Below are 20,099 nucleotides of genomic sequence, written 5' to 3'. Positions count from 1 at the left end.
TTCCTCCCATTCTTCCCTTTCTCGGTCTCTGTCTTCTGCTTCCCTATCTCTCCTCACCCCCTCGTGGACGCTGATATCTCAGCTTTGTGGACTAAAGTACACTCTACCTCTGCCCCTCTTGATCCCCTTCCGTCATCTCTAATTGTTAAGGTCTAACCTTTTCTGCTTCCTTTTCTTACTAATTTGTTCAATAATTCCCCCTTAACCTCTGTCTTTCCTTCTTCTTTTAAACACGCAACCATTCTTCCCATTCTGGAAAAGCCTTTCTTACACTCCTCTCTCCCATATAACATTCGTCCTTTATCCTTCCTCCCTTATCTGTCTAAACTTTTGGAGCACACTATTTATTCTCAAGTTTCTTCCTTTATCACCTCCAACTCTTTTGTGCCATGTTTTCAATCTGGTGTTCGCCCCCACCGCTTCTAAAGAAACTGCTCTCCTCTCAGTGTGTCATTTTCTACTATCTGCTCACTATGCTAAGCACTCCACTTTCTTAATACTTCTTGATCTGTCAGCAGCGTTTGACACAATTGACCACTCTCTTCTGCTTTCCTCTCTTGGTTTCTCTGGTTCTGTCTTTAAACAGTTCAAATCTTATCTATCCAATCACAACTGTTCTGTTTCCTGGGCTGGTAATACCTCTTCTGCTCTGCCCCTTTACCATGGTAGCCCTCAGGGATCTGTACTGTGCCCCCTACTCCATTCTCCTTACACATGTTCTCTTGCTTTTATTATCTCTTCTTTCAGGCTTCCACACCATTTCTATTCTGACAACACTCAACTTTTTCAGTCCTTTTCTTCTTTCTCACCTCTTATGCGCTACAAAATATCTTCGTGCCTATTGGCCATCCAATCATGAATGGTGGATCACTTTATAGGCTTAAATTCCTTTAAAACAGAGGTTATTTTATTTCCTGCTTCAACAGTTCCTCCCCCACTTCCACCTACTTCTATTAACTTTCCCCCCTCCACTTCTTCAATCTCTCCTACGGTTCAAAATCTTGGAGTCTATCTGGATTCTTCACTCACTTTTTCACATCACATCTCTTCTATATCCTGTTCCTGTCGTGCACATCTATAAAAGCTCTGCCTTTTCTTTCTTTTCATGCCTCTAACTAGTATCCCCACTCATTTATTTTCTCATGCCTTTTTTACTGTTCTTGTCTCCTCTCTGGCCTTCCTGTCTCGCACTTAAGTCCTCTTCAATCTATCTATTACCCTTTTATTCATCTACTATCCTCTTTGTCTTCTCATGTTTCTATCTCTCCTGCTCTCTCATCTTTGCACTGGCTTCCCTACCATTCTCGCCTTAAATTCCATTTCCTCAAACTAGTCTTCACATCTCTTCATAATCTCTCTGTACAATATCTGTCTTCTCTTGTGACCTTTTACTCCCCTGCTCGACCTCTCCGTTCACACTCCCAATTTCTTCTTACTGTCCTCGTCCTCCATGTGCTCCATCACATTTCCGGTATTTTACCTTTTTGGCCCTGATGCACTGGAACGCGCTTCTGCTTTATCTACGTTCCCTTTTCTCTTACCCTCTTTTTCGTACTTGCCTCAAAGATGAGCTTTTCTCCATTTAACTGGTTTATTTTGTTTTTCCCCATTATCCACATTTGTTTGATGCTTAAGCATAAAGTGCAATATAAGTACAAATAAAATACAAAATATACAATTATGTCCCCATTGCAATTACTGCCTGACACCCAATTCCCAAAAATATGAATTCGAACTTTTGAAAGTCAATATTTTGGTGCGATCTGAATGATCCATCAAACAAGGTGAACACCAATAATAAACAGTACACAAAAAAAACTAGAGATTTCGGTTGACCCTGGAAGAACCCTGGAGGTGAACCAGTAATGCTCTGCACAAGTCTCTTTGCTCATTTACAGTGCAGTGGAGGTAGCAAACCTACTATGCAGGAGGTGTGTTTCTAAAGTGGGGCGTCACAAGATAAAACCTATGGAAGGTAGGTTGACAGTAACCTGTGGAAGTTCATTAGTCATGCTTGCAATCGCCTTCCAATTGGAGGGTTTCGAGCTAAACTGGATATAATCAGAAGCAGAAACTTTACCTTGAAAAATGCCCAAGGAGTGCCACACTCTTTGTAGGTCTGACTGGTGACATTGGCAAGATTCACTACCATGCTCAATTAATATGTTACAGAGAGAAGTTGTTAATGGCGGACTTGGATGGCCAGGCCTTTCTGATCTAGCAGGTTCCCTGCCTCCTGGTGCACCACAGACCATACCTAGGGGAATATGTTATAACGCTTTTCATCTGCAAAACACATTTAGAATGAGTATGTCTCAGCCGTCAGTTCCAAATTGCAAGCATACTAAACATGGAGCATATATCCTATGGTAGTGTTACACAATTGTATTTACTAAAGGTTTACAACTGTTCCTGCGGTTTCAAGCATGGGAGTTGATAACCATCTTCCTTTCAAAGTGGAGTTGGGTTGTGGAAGACCCTGACCTCTTTGCTGCTTGCAGGGATGAAGACTGTGAACCCCATGAGGAACTCTGCCTTCATCCTTGGACTTTCTGTACTAATTCCCAAGCTCTTCCGATGTGACCCTGTAATTGACAAAGGTTACAATGGACTTTGCCACAATTCCGAGGACCACTGATCGGTATGCCTTAGAAGGCCTTTGTCCCAGGATTCACAGTCACTTACGAGCAGCAGCATAGCCTGGCACATATATCATGAACACTGGTGATGAAGGGCAAATGCAACCACTTTTACATTGCCAATCTGATCAGTATTAGGTTCATAATGCTGGTGCTGCACTGAGCAGATTGCTAGCCACATCACTCTGACTGCACTGCATTGTATTGCGCAGTCAAAATATTTGACTCTGACCAACAGTCTGCATTTGCCTGTTCCCGAATCTATGGCTCTTTCTTGGCTTTCCCATTGTCATTCCTCCCCTAGATTTCTTTCAGGTCTTTTGAGTTATGTTACGATCTAGCTCTAAACCCTCCAATTGGAAGGCGATTGCACGCATCTACCAACCATTCCTTGAAGAATGAACTTCCACAGGTTACTGCCAAACTACCTTCCATAGGTTTATCTTGAGACTCCCCACTTTAGAAACACACCTCCTGCATAGTAGGTCTGCTAGCTCCACTGTACTGTAAATGAGCAAGGAGACTTGTGCAGAGCAACACTGGTTCACCTCCAGGGTTCTTCCAGGGTCAACCAAAACATCTAGATTTGTTTGTGTAGTGTTTATTATTGGTGTTCACCTTGTTTCTAAGCTCTCTGAACTTAAATAGAAAAGTGAACTGAAATGCAAGGAGATAAAGTAATTTGTAATGGTGCACACACTTTTGGTCAGGCATGCTAACTACAGTTTGCACACGGGTCTTCTGCATCCAAATTCACCTGCTTACACACTAGACACGATATGGGGCGAAGGGGTTATTCTGGTGGGGATACATGGGGGGAATTTTTACATTAAAACTCTTCTCGCCACATCGCCGCATTTCCATGTCTATACATCGCTGTATTTCCAATGTCTATATCGCTGACCAAGTCTGGGATCATATCCCCCTCCCAGTTATAACATGGTGAGACAAATGCTGTGAAACATGTTTCTTGTCGTCTTCCTGACAACATCCAGAGCCAATGTCTGTCAGGAAAGTGCACATACTTAGTCCTTCATTATGAATATGGAAGACAATGAAAATTGAGAGAAAAGAGCTTTCTCAGTTTTTTCTATTCCTGCTCATTCCAATCTTTGCATCCATGAGGATATCCTGCTTAGGTAAAACAGGCAGCTTCCTGCACCTCTGCAAGGAAATCCTCATGGTAGCTTGGATCAACATTCGCTATCCCAAGGAATCAGTTTATTCCAATGGATTTGGCCTGTTTCATTCTATTGGATTCAATGGGGCAACGGTAGCCACCATTTGTGCAATGGCAACCACCATTACTGTTGGCACTGTGCAAATGTAGACATGGCTGATATCACCCTAGAATGTTTGTACATCGTGGCAAGGATATCCGGGCAGATCCCAAATGACTGAATGGTTATTCTCTCATTTATCTTGCCATTCAATGTAGTTGCGCCTACAATTTCTGCCCTGTCTCATCTTAAGACTGTAGCAGGTACTATAATTTTGTGAACAATGTCCTCCTACATGGTCTTGAATCCTGTTTACTTACATGCTCTGATGGTGGATAGCTCTGTCGACCATCTACAAAGTCTAGCTCTTTTCATTGTCCTTGCTGGGCCTGCTGGCATCTTTACAATGGTAGACCATCATACTGGGTTGCACAGATTGGTACCTGAAACTATAACAGCCTTTCAGTGATTAGCTTTTTTCCCTGCCGGGGGATGTTTTCTGCTGTGGTTCCCAAGGTTCACTGTAAAGTTTCACTTTGCACCTATTTTTTTTCTTATAATTAAACAGTTAAACAAAAAACCTATTGGATGCCCCCCTAATTAAATAAGCTTAGGTTCAGTCAGATATGCCACTAAGAGGTGTCCTTAGCTTTGAGAATAGGCAATCAGGTTTTAACCGACCATGATGGATATAATGATGCATTTTCTTAGACTTCACAAAACAAAAGAGACTTGCCAATGGTGGGGCCTAGACATCTTCTCCACCTCAGCCACACACAAGTGCACAGTTGTGTTCAGTTCATCTGAATCTAAAGAGATAAAACTAAAGGATCTTGTAATATTTTATTAAACTTCAAAGTTTATTTGCTTCACAAATTGCAAGTGTAGTTGTCAGTTTGTTTTAAAGTGGCACCTCTTTAGTGTAATATCCCCCTCCTCCATATTCGACTGCTCATAGGGCTGCAACTCGGATCTTGGCTATTCAAATACCTTGTTCTGAGGTCTGCTGCAGTCCCCAATCCACAGGCTCAACAAGTTCATAATGGACCATGGCATGTAGAGCTGAAACTGGCCACCAGCCCACCTGATCATGTTGCATGGGAGGTGTTGCCTTGCCCGCAAAGTTGTATGTCTGAGCAATTTCATGGCCTGGTCTGTGATTATCTGGCTAATCCCATTCACAGATACTTCCCAAATACAAATCCTCTTAGTGAACCAAAGGATTCCCTGATACTGGTCAGGGATCTTCCCAGCGTTGGATCAATAAACTCAACCAAATATCTAACAAATGTTTCTACTCGTTTTTGTGTAATCCAAAGTTAGGCTTTGCTTTGAATGTGACCAAGCTCCATGCGTTGCTCACCCCTGGCTTCCTTTTTCCCCTATCCCCATCCTTCCCAGTTACTTTTTCTTTGCGCTCTAGCGAATATAGATGAGTTGGTGCATTGCAAGGCTGCACCCCAAACAAGTTAGTCTGCTTGAGTCAATGTAAAAGATAATTGCTTTGCACTAATGGCTCTCCTAACAATTGGAGTTTCTTCTTAACACAGATCCATCATTGCACCGCCAGGCAGCCACGGGCCATGCCACAAGATGCTTTTCATGCTGGATACAGGCCGAGATAGGCTCTTGGGTAATAATGAACGTTTCAGAGTTAGCAGGTGTAGGAGGAAGATCTGAAATGCATCTCATAGCCGGAGGCATGGATAACAGAGGGGAGGTGACCAGCAGCACATTTTTCTAAGGGTTTGCACAGCCTTTTCTGCTGTTGATTTCTATTGTGCTTTCTGCGCATCTGGCATCGCATTTCTCTCCTAGGTGGACTCGGGTGACATAAAAAATTGCCCCTAGCATAGGCGAATGTCTTTTGAGAGCCCCATTGTTGGATCGTACATCTGTGCTTTCCAGAAGCAAAGACCTAAGGCTTGACATTGACCTTATTTCCGAGATTTCTTGGCGGCTATATGAGAACTGGAGACGTTTCGGCACGAAAGGAGATCCGCACTTACACCCACTTTAGATGTGTAATTTAAACATGAGAAAAAGGCATCTGATTCCTTTAAGGAAATACAAGTCCAATGTACTCAACATGTTCCCGGAACATTCGTGAATAGGTTCTTTTGGCCATTCTGCAACCTGGGGCAACTCTGAACGCATGCAGCATATCAGGAAACCCCACTCATTAAACGCCTAGGCAGATTCACAAAGGTTCAGGGATATGCCAGTAAGTTGGGCAACTCATTGCTTTTTTGCTAATCAGGTGCACTTTACTTGTATTTACAGTGGGTGTATTTGCTGCTTTCCTTTTGCATGAGCCCAATACATTTTTATGCAATTTGAAAGTGAACGCATAAAAACATGCTATTTTTCCAATATTTTAACCAATGCATTTACCTTAAGCTTTCTTCTCCACGCTATGCCACCCAGCAACCCCCATAGAAGCTTTTAATATCTGATAGCCTCAAGAGTGTACCTAGGACCGTTGAGTCTGCCTAATGAAGCAAAGGTGTAAACAGTTGCTATAGTTGTTCTTAAAAAACTTTCCCAGAAGGCCTTTGAAACTTGGACAAACTGTACTCTCAACCCGCCTGATCCAATCCAGAGAGCAATAAAGTTTCCTTTGCTTTCAAGCAAAAGGAAAACATACTTCTTCCAACTATCGTGATATCAGCACATTGCGATGTGTACAGTACATCGGGCAGGAGCCTGTGTAGCTATGGCCCCTCATCTCTCAGCATGACTCACTATTGCCATATTTGATTGAGAAAATAAAAGTGAGTTTCGGTGCCAGTAAGTGCGTAAATGAGTGAGTGATTGAGTGAGTGGGTGAGTGAGTTGGTAGATGGGTAAGCAGGTGAGCGAGTGGGTAGGTGAGTACATGATTGAGGTGAGGGGTTGACAAGTTAGTGGGTGGTGGATGAGCGGGCAAGTGTACAAGTGAATGGGGGAGGTTAAAGTATGGGTAGGCAATTGACTGAGTGCATGAGTGAGTGATTGAGTGATGAGTGGATTAGTGGGTGAGGGGGATATTTGCCAAGTGTATGAATGAGTGCATGGGTACGTAGGTGAGTGAGGAACTGAATCAGTCATTCAGTCAGTATTTTATTGAGTAGGTGGGCGTATGCATGAATGCAACATTTCTTACAGTAGATAAATGTTTGGCAAAGAAATTTCCTTTAAATCATAAAACAATGTGTTACCAGATCAACTACCTTTCATTGAAAAATGTTCACACTAAGTGATAAGGTTTTCATTTGACAGAAGAGGTGTGGTTACCTGTCTGTGCCCATTTGGGGCGTGATGGCTGACTTTTGCCTGCAGAGTTGATGGATCGGATGGTCATTTTGTAGAGAACGCCATGATTGAGCCCTGTCACTGTTCCTGGTGAACTCGGCACCTTGGTCTCGTAGAAGAGATCTCCATCACGGGCTGTCACAAGGTACTCGCTGGCGCCGGGGACAGCTGCCCATTCTACTGTGATGCTGTTGCTCACCTTGGAGTAGGCCTGGTCAATAACAGGGATCTCGGGAGCTTAGAGAATAAAAAGACATCAAGCGCAGAATGAGCAACTTTTCCCTGGAAGCCTCTCATGATGGTTGCAAGGTTCATAGAACATCATTCCACTTTACAATTAAAGACATATTTTAAAATTGTTTCAAAAGTGAGTATTCATAACTATATAATGCATTCCTCTTTAACAAGTCACCCATAATTGAAACAAATACCAACTGCTCAATACAAGATGCTGTCTCGAATCTATTATTCAACAGACCAGAAGATTGCTTTGAACCAGTCAACACAAATAAATGAGCGACTCAACACATGAATGTATCTATACATGAACACATGGGTGGATGAATCAGTGGGGCCTAGAGAGTGTGGGGTGTGAAGTGCCTTAAGAATCAGGTAAGTATTCTCCAAAGATGCATGTCTGAAAATCATTGAATTGCGTTTCAAGTATCATTTGTGTTAATATTCCCAGAGATCCACTGCAAGCGACAACTGTTGGCACACACACACACTGGACAGATAGCCACTGGATCTCACACAATTCACTGGACCCCTTTTTGCGTCCTGGATGTCACTCATGAGAAAGAGTCCCTTCTCAGGCATGTCATTTCAGACAATAGTTGTAATTTACGAGCTGACAGTGGAACAACGTTAATTCAAACCCCATGCTTGGGAATAAAGGAGTTTGCCAGCAATACATTAAATACCTAAGGGGGAGGGCAGACAAATATACTCTCTGTCTTTCTTTGCAGCAATGGCAGACATTTCCAAAACATCTTTCATGACATTCAACATATCTGTACTTAGAGGTGGTTGATTTAAAAACCTACATCAGAGTGTTTTTGCAATGTCATTTGGTCAAAAGTAGTAAACTCCTAAACTTGAAATGTTTACGTGTAACATAACTAGGACACTCCCATAATGTACACTCCTAAACTTTAGATGTTGCATTTAAGATGACCATGGCACTGTAAAATGTAAACTTCTAAACTTAAGGAGTTGTCTGGAAGATAATCAAGCCACCCCTATAATGTAAAAGACTGAACTTGAAAAGTGTATCTGGAACATTAACAAGCCATCCCATAATCTGAACTACAGAACATAAAATGTTGGCCTGAAACGGAACCAAACTCCTCGATAATGTAAACTTGAGATGTTGGTCTGGAAAATAACCAAGGCACCCCAATAATGTAAACTCGGAAACTTGAAATGTTGACCTGAAAGATAACCAAGACACCCCAATGATGTGAACTCCAACACTTCAGATGTTGGCCTTCAATATTCACTAGAAATGTTGGCCTACGGTGTACACTCCTACACTAGAAATGTTGTCCTGGAAGATAACCACAGCACCCCTAAAATGTGAATTTATAAACTTGAGATGTTATCCTAGACCACAGCCAAGGTATCCCTGCACTGTAAACCCTTGCACTAGATATGTTTCTCTGTAAGATAAGCAAGGCACCCTCATGATGTAAACTCCTGAACTTGAAACGTGTGACTAGAGCATAACCAAGGCACCACTAAGGCACCCCTCTACCATAAACTGCTAAACTTGAGACGTTGCCCTGGACCATAACGAGGGCACCCCCTACAATGTCAACTCCTGAATTTGAGATGTTGGCCTGAAACATACCCAAAGCGCCCCTTTAATTTCAAAAGGGTTGTGGCTCTCTTCAATTCCATCCACCCAGCTACCGAGGGCAATTTGCGAATGTCTTGGTATGATATGGCATTTATAAAGCTCCTATACACAAGTGTTTCAAGGCGTGAAGAGGCAAGGGAGGGGGAACAGAGGGAAGACAAAAAGACAACGATCTTACTAGGCCAGGTGACATTGAGATTGCGCAAGTGCAGGAGAGGGGGGAAATGGGAAGGGGCAGTGCAATACATGAGATCAACAGTAATAATAAATAAAACAAATAAGAACAATAGGTAAAAAGTGCAGCCAGCTTGTGGCAAGTGCAGGGTTAAGTGCAAACATCAAGTGTCAAGAGCTGGGAGGGACTGTAGGGATACAGAAAACAGCCCCCAAGTGCAGATGTTGCCCGGGAGGCAATGCGGGTGGGTAACTGGGGGGGGAGGGGACCTGGGCCCTAGATCAGAGGGTAGCCAGGTGACCAGTGCAGTTACAGTCAGGAGTTCACCAGGGGAGAGGAGGAGAGTGTTGGTGGTAGTTCCATGTTAGAGGTGTTTGCATGCCTGCCCCAGAACCTTGGTGACTTTATTTCTGTGCTTCTTCTGTAAAACCTAAAAATCAGTCTGACAGTGACACCTCACGCCCACCCAACCACACTAGTCTACAGCCCGCACATTCGGCTCTTCTGGCTCGTGTGTTACACTGCACTGCTCTCCCATACGCCACATAACGTCCCTGAAGCAGACAGTTACTATTAAAGTTGGTGCTTTCCAAAAAGAAACAAATGAGCTAAATAACATGCTGCTTTGGGTGACATGGGGTGCTTTGTACAGACCACATGTCGAATACAAGATTGTTGGTGGCATATTAATGTGGTTCTGGAAGTCCCTGCTGTCTGTGTCATGCAGATGCAGTAGGAATGCTGCACAGACACGCGTCGCGGATTTTGCCGCTTTAGACCAGTGAAGTGAGTGCATATGGACCTGCTTCACTTCCAAACAGCAATGCTCGCGTAATAGCGATCAGGGCGCTGCGTTAAGAGGAGCCTAATGACTCTTAGACGTCACCTGCCAGTGCCTTTCACAGATCAAGAGTGATATCAAGGCTAAACCACTCCACAGTTCTCACACGGACAAGTCAAGACTATATGAGTGAGTGGGAAATCTGTACCGTACCTGTACGGTGCGTGATGCTTGACGAAGCAATGATGTTGCCAACGCTGTTGTAGGCTTCGACGGCGACGTCATAGATTGTGTCGGGCAACAGCGTGTTCAGCGTTCCCATGACGGTGGCACTGTTGAACACTGCAAAAGCGGACTGGGTGGACGGGCTGCTGACCGGGGTGGCGGTGACCTTGTAGGAAGTAGTGCCCGGGTACTTGGCCCACGTGACATAGAAACTTCTTTCCGTCAGTTCAAAAATTGACACGGGAAAAGCTGAAATGTACAGAAAAAAATTAATAATGCGTCTAGCTTTGCCCTCTGTCCTTTGAATGAGACAAGATATTGAAAAATAAATTGCAGCGGTGAGGCCCGCAAGCTGGAAATAGTGCACTGCTAAATTAATAATTTCATACCAAAATGTTAAGAATAAAAGCAAGGTAGCTGAGAGTTGCCTTCCATCTCTCACTGAAATCATAATTCAACATTTCATAGAAAACAACATGTGGCTTCCTATAGACACGTGAATGGACATTGATCGGTACATTTTTCTATCATCATTATTGAAATAATTCTATTCAGAGACAAATTTACACACAGGCGTATCTGCGTGCACATAAAAAAGACACTCGTGTACACACACTGTACTGCATGTCTGCATCGTGGTTCGTGTGTGGGTGTTTTACTTTCTAAGTGCGCCAGTCCGCTCGCCGTAGCTATTCATCCGCTATTAAATTCAAAAGCATGCACCTATTTAATCGTTTGGCATTCGTGTTAAAACACTCTTAAGGTTAGCTCACCTGCGCTTTGAGACGCCGCCTGAAAAAGAAAACGTACATTATTACAAACTCAAAGAACAACAACGTTACTACTACAGAGAAGCAGATTTGACAGAGGAAAAAGCACGTCAACATATCCCCACGGAGTCATTCCGTGGCCTGCTGGTTAAGCCCCTGCGCGGCCATGTCCGCGTCGCGCCCTCCTCCACCTGAGGGGTTTTGGCGTCTTGCTTTGCACCTGCACGCAGCAGACACGGGATGCAGCGCGTGCCCTCCTCCACCTGAGGGGTTTCTCCTGGCCTTGCTTTGCGCCCGCACGCAGCAGACACGGGATGCAGCGCGCGCCCTCCTCCACCTGAGGGGGTTTGGGCCGGTCTTGCTTTGCACCTGCACGTAGCAGACACGGGATGCAGCGCGTGCCCTCCTCCACCTGAGGGGTTTCTCCTGGCCTTGCTTTGCGCCCGCACGCAGCAGACACGGGATGCAGCGCGCGCCCTCCTCCACCTGAGGGGTTTTGACCTGGTCTTGCTTTGCGCCCGCACGCATCAGACACGGGATGCAGCGCGCGCCCTCCTCCACCTGAGGGGTTTTGGCCCGGTCTTGCTTTGCACCTGCACGCAGCAGACACGGGATGACGGCGCGCGCCCTCCTCTACCTGAGGGGTGTCTCCTGGCCTTGCTTTGCGCCCGCACGCAGCAGACATGAGATGCAGCGCGCGCCCTCCTCCACCTGGGGGGTTTTGGCCCGGTCTTGCTTTGCGCCCGCACGCAGCACACACGGGATGCAGCGCGCGCCCTCCTCCACCTGAGGGGTTTTGGGCCGGTCTTGCTTTGCACCTGCACGTAGCAGACACGGGATGCAGCGCGTGTCCTCCTCCACCTGAGGGGTTTCTCCTGGCCTTGCTTTGCGCCCGCACACAGCAGACACGGGATGCAGCGCGCGCCCTCCTCCACCTGAGGGGTTTCTCCTGGCCTTGCTTTGCGCCCGCACGCAGCAGACACGGGATGACGGCGCGTGCCCTCCTCCACCTGAGGGGTTTCTCCTGGCCTTGCTTTGCGTCCGCACGCAACAGACACGGGATGAAGCGCGCGCCCGCCTCCACCTGAGGGGTTTTGGCCCGGTCTTGCTTTGCACCTGCACGCAGCAGAAACGGGGTGCAGCGTGCGCCCCCGCTGACAGACCTAAAAACTCCTGGAGCTCAGGCGGCGCCGGCCTCTCTATCGAGGCGAGGTCGGACCCAAGACATTTCACTGCGCTCTAGTGTCAATACAAGTGTATTCAACCCCAAGGGAAAAGAAACTCACTTGGAAAATGGCACGACTGGCTGTAAAAAGCTTACCTCAGTGACGCTGATAAAATAAGTGCGTTAGCTCACCGTTTGACAGCATGTGAGAATAATCCCCACTAGAATGAAGAATTTGGCGCTTCCCCCGTCCATGGTGACACGCAGCAGAACTCTCTATGTTTCGCTTGGCATGCGCCCGAGCAGACAAGCCCCTCTGTGAGAACCACTTCTGAACACCGCGAGCGCCTTACTAACTGCAGAGCTTCTAACGCAATTCACTCAACCAAGGGATAGTGAAAATAAATACCTGCGCCCAGCCACGCCCACTGGACGCGCCTCTGCCCCCAGGCCCGCCGGGGAGGCAGGCGCGTGCTCGCTTTTCACCCAGGACAAAGGCGACTATAGAAGCCATTGTAGGGAAGAAAGGTGGGTAACGGGTTTAGCCTACATGAAGTCCGCCACGGCTGTACATTTTGGAACAATTTGAGCATACTAATGTAGTACTGCTTTTTCGTAAGGTGGGAGGACTGTGAGCTGAGAGTACTAAACGGGTACGAGTGAAACTACATTAACAACAATCGACCTGCCAGAGGCTCTGCTGACATGTTAGTCCTTTTAGCCCCTGAAACACCTGTTTCTGAGATCACATTAAACTTTAGGCATATTTGAAGGATCAGCACAAGAGATTCCAAAGGATCGTTTGTATTTGTATTAAAATGTTGCCCGATTTACCGCGTATTTGTGCGAGTGAAGGCAGGGCAGGGGATATCAAGAGAGCCTCAAAAGTTGCATAACAAATTCTAAGTCCCTTGTGTTTGGATGGCTCAACACCACATTTAGATTAGAGGCTACTGACTACTTCGAAACTTTTTATGGTGGATAGAACATCTTACCAGTGTTGTTTTAATATATTTAAAACGCGTTAAGAAACATTTATAGATGTATTGACAAGTGTGTCCGGGAAAGTTCGTAGTTTTCCTATTTGAACGGAAACCCTTTCACATGGCTGAAAAAGGCCACATTGAGCGCTGCCTGTCTTCCCACCATCTTGGGTCGTCTGATCCAGGTCTGTTAACTCTAATGTACACAGACATTTCAGTGACGCATATTCCCCAGCTTTAAGTCATCCCTGGTACCTGGTACCAGGGACAGTGACACGCCATGCTGCTGGAATATGCATGCAAAAGAAAACAACTCCTTTTCGGTGCAATTCGTGGATCCATAGGGCAGGGCGATGCATGTGTTTCTCTATGTACACTCCACACACTATAGACCGACCCCGTGGACGTGGTAGGACTTTTTGTCATTATGGTAGAGGGCACTGTGGGTAGGGACACCGCACCCCTGTATGAACTCTGGCCAGAGTCACTGCACATGGGACATGGCCACAGGCCATGGCTTGTGTGCAGTACCAGCTGGACATGGCCACAGACAATCCCATGTGGCCACTGTAGACAGGGTAATCACATGTGGGCTTCATCATCGGTCATACTCCCTGTGCAGTGCCCGCAGAGTATTGCCACAGATTATGCCTTCCAGGCAATGTAGGCAGTGGTACTAAGCCGAGTAAATGGACAGATGTTATGCCATGCATGCAGTGCACAAAAGGCATGGTTGCAAGCCATGCCCTATGTGTACCGCAACCAGGTGTAACCACTGACATCACTTTTTTGTCATAGAGCATATGTAGAAAGTGTGTCTGATTAGCAGAGCACATTTTCTTGCAGAGAAATCACCTTAACGTTGTGTTAAAATACAGAATAACTCAGGAAAGCTCACTTTCACGGATGGAATTCTCACACACCAGATAAAAAAGTAGATGAAACCATTCAAAGGGCCTGATCATGAGTTGGGCGGTAGTCCTTAAACGCGGCGGTAACGCTATTACCACCGCATTTAAGGGTTTGCCCAACCATGACTCTTAGGGAATTACAGCCTTACCACTACTCGTGATCCGATGCAAATTGCACCAGCCCGAGTAGCGGTAATGCTATTTGCGTTGGCAGTATTCCAGCAGTATTACCGCCAGGATACCGCAGAGGCTGTGATGAGGCTCTGAATGTCTAACGTTTTAAGCAAAAAGATTTACTAAAGCCGGGGTTGGTCTACACTGTGACACGCGGCCCAGAGATGTAGGACAGCCCACACTATGGCAAATGGCTCTTTTGCAAAGTTAGCCAAGTTTCACTCTCTTTTTCAACCTTCTGCTAATGAAGATGGTGGGATGTTCTTCCCCTATAGAGTTTAGCTGTGATGTAACTGAGCTAATCCCAACATCACTAGTGTCTGTCTGGATAAAGAACTCCTGCCTGTGGTTAGAGGTCTTTAGAAATGTGGCCCTGAATACAACATTTATCAAGCCCTGGACGACTGCTTCACATGTAGGAACCATGGCAACTTCATGGACATGAACTAATTCACAGACAAGACAATGGCCCCATTCTTCATGATATAAGGAACACTAATGCCCACTGTGGCAAAGAAAGGCCCTCACCTGGATCTGTGTTGTTGAGATGTCACATTATGGACAGCCTGGACTTGAACCTAGTGAGGCTGTTTCGTACACATTACTTGTCTGTAAACAAAATAATGTGCACCGTAGCACTTTAAACCTTAAAGAGCAGCCCCCAGCCCCATTTGCTTGGCTCTCCAGCTGCAGATCTCATCAAGCACATTTGTTCAGTTTCATCTGGACTTTCATTTTCATTATGTTGTTTTACTTTCTTCGTGTGCTTCAGTTCCCTTGCTCCACCGCTCATGGAAGCTCGAAGAAGCACCCTGCAGCTACAACTAAGGAAAGGTGGCACAGGCAGTGAACACAGCCATTACTGTGCTCAATTAAAACCCTGCCACTTTACCGACATCATATTATATCACTGTGTAGAAATGTGTTACACTTCGATGGATATTTGGTGGTATGAAATGTGTCGCACATGTATTAAGGGGCAGGAAAGTTGTCGCACTTAGAGTTAGTCTGGGGACAGGAAATGTGTCACACTTAAATGGATTCAGGGGTAGAAGATATTGGGTAGGTTAACATGTGCTGCGCTTCAACGAAAGTGTGTAGATTAGCAGATGTAATTTGGGGGCAGGAAACATGTTGCACTTAGATGTATTTTAGGGGCAGCCAATGTGTTGCACTTACATTTTATTTGGGGTGAGGAAATGTGTTACAATAGACAGAACTGTGAAGATTAGTCACAGGTCACATTTAGATAGATTTGGGAAGGCTAGCCATGTGCCACATTAGATAGAATTGTGAAGATTAGCCATGTGTCACATTAGAATTATGAAGATTAGCCATGCGTCACATTAGAATTATGAAGATTAGCCATGCGTCACATTAGAATTATGAAGATTAGTCATGCGTTGCATTAGTTAGAATTGTTCAGATTAGCCATGTTTAATCTTAACATTAGCTGTTTAATGTTGCTGTACTCAGAAGCACACTTTGAAACCTAGCAATTCTTGCTGTGGCAGCCAGTGTATTGCACTTGGAATATTTGGAGGGTACCATTGAGTTGCAGCTGGATGAGCTCTGAGGGCATTCTTGAAAAAACTTTGAGAGCAGTCAATGTACTAACCACCCTGCTCCTGCTCCCTTACAACATACCTCCCAAGTACTATACAGGCCCTATGGGCTAGCCAAACTACACACAAACACACGCCCAACACAGCTAACATTTGCATACAACAAACAATCCAGAGACTGGACTTCTCCCTTACAGGCGCGCATTTGTGAAGTCGTGAGGAAGTCTGGAGACGGCATCACGCATTCTGAACTGTTTCTGTTTTATGTGAATGACTGGAACTACGACCGCGCTCCAGCGCTCTTTCTAAAGTGGATTGACCACATTTTTTTTCATAGTGCTCCAGCACTGTTTCTAAGCCAATTGCCCTCACTTTTCCATCAGGAGTTGCCACCCATTGCCACACTGCCTGCCTCCTCTAATTCCTATAACTAACATGAACGCAAACATTGCACGCAAGCATTCGTGCAGTCGTGAGGAAGTCGGGAGGTAGGCTGCTTTGCTGCTTTGCTGCGGCGCGAGCAGCGTGCGGTGCACTTATATACGCATTTCTAGAAAGTTATTCATACTAACTTGATTTGACAAATTTTAGCATCAGTGCTAAGCTCGTTCTGAAGGGTATATGGTGCCCATTTTTTCACTTATTACTATTGTAATTGTAACCTAATTGATACCGCAAATGGCTGCTCGAATGGTTGTTACACATGCTTCATCAACTTCTAAAGGGCCCTCAACAAAAGTGGTGGTGTGTAAAGCATCGGCTAAAAAAAATAAGCAGAACCTTGATTTATTAAAATTGAAACCAGCAAATGTAGAGATTCGCGAATTTTGCATCATACAAAATGCCATTAACTCCACCACATCAGAAAATGATTGTTTTAGTACTCCAACTGCGATAGAGCCTCTTGACTTCTTATCTACTCAACTTGAGGAAAACATCCAAACTTCAACACCACTAGAAACTAACATCGATTTAGTCACCTACTCTGCCCTTGTAATAGCAAGTGACAATGCACTCTCAATCAGACACTAACAGAATGATGCAGCCTGCAGATATTTCCGAGGCTGATATAATTGCAGATACTCCTATGCTAGATGTATTCCTGGTAAATGAACCTGATATAGTAAATATCAGTGATCATACAGTGACACTCTCTGGCACGTCGAGTGCACTCACGGCCTTAAGTCAGGACAAGACATTTGTTGCAAATAAGTCCGTGGCCGTGATCGACCTACCTAATAGTCATCACAATGACTGCTCCAATTCCCTATCGCAAACACCAGACATGTTTGAAACGTCCAAATGTAATTCCTTGGTGTCATCTTTTATTTTACCGACGCCTCGTAGACACCGCGAGGGCAGTAGGATATCTCCATCTAACAACGTCCCAAGCAATGGCTCATCAATACATCCATCCTTAGTGGAAATTACTCTAATGGCCATGCATTCCACCATTAAATCACTGTTCATATTATTTGACGTAATGGATGAAAAAATCACCAGACAAGCAGTTCAATTAGAGCAGCTTGTTAAATGGATGGAAAATATACAAATAAATGCTACCGAAGCTAAAACAAAGGGGTCGTGTTCATTGAAAACAAAAGTAGGGACAGTTTCAAAATTGAATTCGGCCCTCCACTCTGAACTTATGGTTAAGACCATGGTCATGGAGACTCTTCCGGCCATTCCTTACATTATTTATGAAGTGTCAGAATCCAGTAATAATTGAGAGAATCCATCTATAGAAACCATTCAGTTAACCAACAACCCTATAAATGGGTCAGACCAGGCGAATTTCCTCAAAAAAATATCATTCTTGGCCGCTCAATTGATTTTTGCAAAACCAACTAAAAAAGACAAAGTTGAGACACAATGTGAAAAGGGGCAGTTAATACCCAAGAGCAAAAACACTGAGAATGAAAAAACACCAAAAGATGACTAGTACTTCTCAAGTGAAGCAATTTGTCAATAGAAGACAGATACCCAAAACACAGAGCAGTAATGCAAGCAAGGCTATCATAGCCAAATATAAGTCACGGATTAACTCCAATACGATCATGATCCAGAAACTCAACAATCCACTATTTGCCCATCCCCCACTAGATGATTAAGTCACCTTGATAGAGGATGAACAGACACAAAAATCCACCCTGTGTACGCAAACTGTTCAGGAAAAACCTTGTGTTGACACAGGGGAATTGAATATAGAAAAACAGATTTCAATGACAACAGATAACTGGTTACCACAGTTAAAGGTTGAAATTTGTAAATCCATTGAAGAATATCTACGAACCAAAACAAGTAACTCAATTGTTGATTCCTCAATGAGTAATATTCCAACTAGTATAGGCAAACCAGTGGTGGTGAATGAACATAAATCAATCCACACACAGATTATTAATAGTAATGAAAATGTGAATCCCATCCGTCAGGACTTAATGAGTGGGATTAAAAGTGATGGTGAGGCCCACCATGACAAATCTTCTAAGTCGAATTGTCGCCCCCAGTGTCATCGACTGATCTTGAAATGTTGATCTGCCCCCTTTGCCTCTTATGACTTATGTCGAGCCAGTTTATTAAATATATTTTCGGATATACAAAAACTGGAGGACATAACCTCAAATGACATTAAACAGGTTGAATTTCTGAATGATACAGATTTGTCCGTAGTTAGGTTGTGGATCCCTTCAGGAGTGGTAAGGAACATCATTTGACTAGCGAAAATGGATCTGTTTGCAATGGGATTTCTCATAGCAATGGATCCAGCAACATTTGATCTTGCTAAGTCTAGCAAAAGCGCATCCAATTCAAACAATAGAAATACAGGTGGTAGAATTAACAATATCTTTCGCTCTGATCAGCAAAGGCAGAAAAGTGTTTTTTTTGGGTCAAGTGATCATTGGAGTAAATACTCATACTGAGAATCAGTTTTGTCTGACTGCAATAGAGATATAAATGTGGCTTGCTGGAACACACAAGGCCATCTCCACTTGATCAGTGAAAGTGCCGACTTGATTGACTCTTATGACATAGTCATTTTTCAAGAAACCTGGCTGGTGGATGTACCAATTTGGAACAATCATGAAATCAATTTAATACCAGCTGAGAAAAAACACAAAGGCCTCCCGACCTCTGGTCTCATGATAGCCCTAAAAAACAACATAGGCTTGCAATTACAAGCCTGGGCCTCAGCCAACAATCATATACAATTAGTAAACATTGTTGGTTTTGAGAGAGTCCTGGCTATGATTAATATATATAGAAATCCTATAGCCCTGACTGACCATTAATTCTTCAGTGACTTGGAAGACATTATGATGACCATACAAATGTCATATGACATCACAGATGTTATTCTGGCAGGTAACATCAATTTGCGATGTCTTTATGATAATAGAAGAATAACGTTGATCGCACTGAACAAGTGGATGGCGCTCATGGAAGCACACCAAATGTATATGCTAAATGGATCTATTGAAGGTGATGTGCCGGCTGCTTGCACCTGGTCTAGAGGTTCCAGCAAATCCATCATAGATTATGTGTATGCCAATTCAACAACTTAGAGTCAAATTGAGGATTTTAAGGTGCTTCAGCAGGTCAATAGTGATCATAACCTTCCTTCTTTTCGATGGCTATTACAAGGCAAGAACAATCAGGTCAGTTGTAAGCAGTACCAAGGTATCCTTCAAGTTAATAACTCAAAGATCCATTTTAAATGGGACATACAAACGTTATATCATCTTAATGAGGGCATGAGTGAAATGTGGCACTTGCACTCTGAACGAGCATCAAGCACTAGGGCTAATTATGTGAATGTGCTTCATATGTTTAAATGCCAACCAACAACACACACGGATAGCTATCATAAGAAAACATATTTCTTTAATGCAGGCATCCGAGACCGCAAAAGAGAACTGAGACGCCAAAGATTACTGCCACTTCAACAACCTCAGGCAGTGAGAGCTAGCCTCCTTAAAACACTGAAGTGCCATTATAATAACTGGCAACGGTCGAGAAAGGCACATTTATATCAGCTCGATGGCGAAGATATGCTGCGAGCAACATCCGGGAAAAACTCAGGTCAGACTTGGAGTTACCTTAATTTGGCGACCTGTAAGACACAGCTTCCAATTCAAATAAATGGGGTTACTAACGCTGAATGGGTTTGGTATTATACTGAACTTTATGTGAAACCAAGAATTTGCGCTAACTCCTGCTCCAGTACAAACACCTTGTGGACTAGCCTAAAACTTAATGAAGAAGACATCTTAAGCTATATAAATAAGTCAAGAAATCCCCAGGCGCCTGGTCCAGATGGACTTAATAATCGTATGTG

General features: G+C 44.3%; 1 protein-coding gene across 1 annotated transcript in view; it reads right to left on the bottom strand.

Annotated features, from left to right (window-relative positions):
* The window catches only part of LOC138542762 (fibronectin type III domain-containing protein 7-like), a 60,915-nt gene extending 48,415 nt beyond the window's left edge, over positions 1-12,500 (bottom strand). The window contains exons 1-4 of the mRNA XM_069641862.1: positions 12,323-12,500; positions 10,969-10,987; positions 10,184-10,444; positions 7,136-7,390 (exon numbers count right to left, since the gene is read on the bottom strand). Coding sequence (XP_069497963.1) covers positions 7,136-7,390; positions 10,184-10,444; positions 10,969-10,987; positions 12,323-12,385 — 598 coding nt within the window. The 5' untranslated portion in view covers positions 12,386-12,500. The remainder of the gene's footprint in view (positions 1-7,135; positions 7,391-10,183; positions 10,445-10,968; positions 10,988-12,322) is intronic.
* Positions 12,501-20,099: the final 7,599 nt, after the last annotated feature.

The sequence above is a fragment of the Ambystoma mexicanum genome, chromosome 1q, assembly GCF_040938575.1.
Source record: "Ambystoma mexicanum isolate Mex_15411 chromosome 1q, UKY_AmexF1_1, whole genome shotgun sequence".
NCBI classification, from domain to species: Eukaryota; Metazoa; Chordata; class Amphibia; order Caudata; family Ambystomatidae; genus Ambystoma; species Ambystoma mexicanum.
The sequence above is the reverse complement of the archived record's forward strand: the minus strand, read 5'-3'. Positions and strand labels throughout refer to the sequence as shown.